Source organism: Gregarina niphandrodes, assembly GCF_000223845.1.
Source record: "Gregarina niphandrodes unplaced genomic scaffold scaffold00003, whole genome shotgun sequence".
NCBI lineage: Eukaryota > Apicomplexa > Conoidasida > Eugregarinorida > Gregarinidae > Gregarina > Gregarina niphandrodes.
In genome coordinates, this window is record NW_011646045.1 from 222,418 (window position 1) to 224,581 (window position 2,164).

A 2,164-nucleotide genomic window follows, 5' to 3' on the forward strand; every position below is an offset into this window, starting at 1 on the left:
GAGGTTGTTCGAAGTGTCGGTGGATGTGTGTCAACGAAATACCGGCTGGCAGACGAGTTACCGTACTGAGTGAGTGTTGAATGTACCTTCGGTGACGTACCTTCGGTCCATAAACGAGTCAGGTGGCGACGAGACACCGTACTGAGTGAGTGTTGAATGTACCTTCGGTGACGTACCTTCGATCCATAAACGAGTCAGGTGGCGACGAGACACCGTACTGAGTGAGTGTTGAATGTACCTTCGGTGACGTACCTTCGGTCCATAAACGAGTCAGGTGGCGACGATATACCGTACTGAGGGATGGCTTTTTATCCCAGTCAAGTGCGTGACGGAACGAAAGCGAATCCTGGCACCTTTCGGTTGCCTTTTGTGCCATAACGAATTCACTATTTAGACAGGGAAAAATTCTGGCGGCGAATGAAGTTTTTTTCTTGTGTCCCTCGAAGACCTGCAAGTGAAAACGCTGTGCTGACTCCCGTTGTGTTGGCTGGCTTTGTAGTGCCTGTGACATTCAACAACCATCTACTGGACCTATGTTCTGTTGATAAGTGGCTGAGTCGACCGACCTCAAGGATGTACGCGAGCGAGTATAATGTTTGGAATGGTGCTGATATGTGGGTGATATCGGCACTGGGCGATGAGCTGAATTGTGTCTACCCGCAATACCGTGTTATATTGGGAGGCCAGTGTTCTGAAATTCCGAATGACTTCAATAGCCATGATGATGATGATGATAACTACCCATCGTGGCAGGATGATTTCATTAAGCTACTGTGCAAGAGCGAAAAACTTCAGAGTTGCCTAGCGACAGTCCTTATGGACTTGGCGAAACGTGCTGAGAGAATGGTTACGCATTACATTAAATGTCGGTATTTCGGTGACATTCTTGAAATAGTAAATGACAATCGTTATAATGATAGCCACGTAAAGTGCGACTGTGCCCAGGAAATTGCTTTCAACCGTTGGCCCGAACGAAGCGCAGACTTTACAGAGCTGGCAGCGAGCTACAAGTGTTTACACACAGTGGAAGAAGACGGTGCGACTGTATGCGTACCAGCTTCACACCTCACATGTAGACCTTCGAAAGTTTTAGAAAATGTTGTTAAATGTACCAAAAAGATGGTCGGGTTAATCGACTGATCCGGTGAGATACGACGGCTGATCCGCACACTGTTTTTGTCAACAAGTCCTCGCCTGACTTTTCCTCCACAAGTGAAACCGCATTAACCTTGAAACAGCTTTCCACATCGAACTGACACTTAGACGCATCGAAGATGCGTAGCGCAATCAACTCCGGTACCCCCAACTCCGGTACCCCCAACTCCGGTACCCCCAAGTGTCAAGTCATCGCCCTTGAACTCCTCGCTGGAGTATAGTATCCACCGACTGTCTTTGGTAGCCGACGTCGCCTTCAATAACGCCACTTGCTCCGCGTAACAAGCCTCTGACGGCAACAGCGCCATCCTCCTTCTCTAAACCCAACTGACGAGCCAGGGCGGTACTCACGATGGACATAGTTTCGCCCGTGTCCAAAAGCGCTTCCACCACCGCTCCGTGCAGCATCACTCTGGTGGAGCACTCGTTTTTTTCTTTTCTCGGCGTTCCTTGTCGACTGTGCGTTTCTTCTTTTCCAGCTGTTTGATCTTCATCGCCGCTTCTAAACGCTCCCCGTAGGGGGCCTTCCTGGAGTTCGGCGTCAGTGTGCTAATAACCAGCTGGTTGCCCTTCTCGTACATCTCGATCCCCAGGCTGCTATACCCGCTGTCAAAAACCCGAGCCCGACAATCCTTTGTCCTCGTGACAGTTACTACACTCCAAGCCCCTCTTGTGGTCAGTTACTTACTACACTTCCAAGTTCTTCGTCAGGTCACACATTAGCCCTGTGGCCGTTCTTGTGACACTATAGCATTCAACCAACTCATCACCTTGCCGCTCCAAACTCTAATCCCATCCGCTTTTCCGTCGCGTCCCCGAGGCCACTCTGTCACTAACAGCTACCGCAGGGCACGCTGTTTCGCTGTTCTTCATACGTAGTCTCTGGCTTGTCTTGCTCTTCGCCATCATCCATTGCAATAGGTCCTCTAGGACCGCAAAGTCATCAGCAGTCCCATTCTCATTGAGCGGGATTTTTGCTCTGCACCAACGACAAAACATACTCATCCTT

At 49.8% G+C, this 2,164-nt stretch overlaps 1 protein-coding gene across 1 annotated transcript; it reads left to right on the forward strand.

Annotated features, from left to right (window-relative positions):
* Nucleotides 1-417: 417 nt before the first annotated feature.
* Nucleotides 418-1,140, forward strand: GNI_020960 (hypothetical protein; the record flags this gene model as incomplete). Its single annotated transcript, XM_011135986.1, has 1 exon — nt 418-1,140. One exon carries the CDS (start codon nt 418-420, stop codon nt 1,138-1,140), a length of 723 nt encoding a protein of 240 aa, XP_011134288.1.
* Between the last annotated feature and the right edge of the window lie 1,024 nt (nt 1,141-2,164).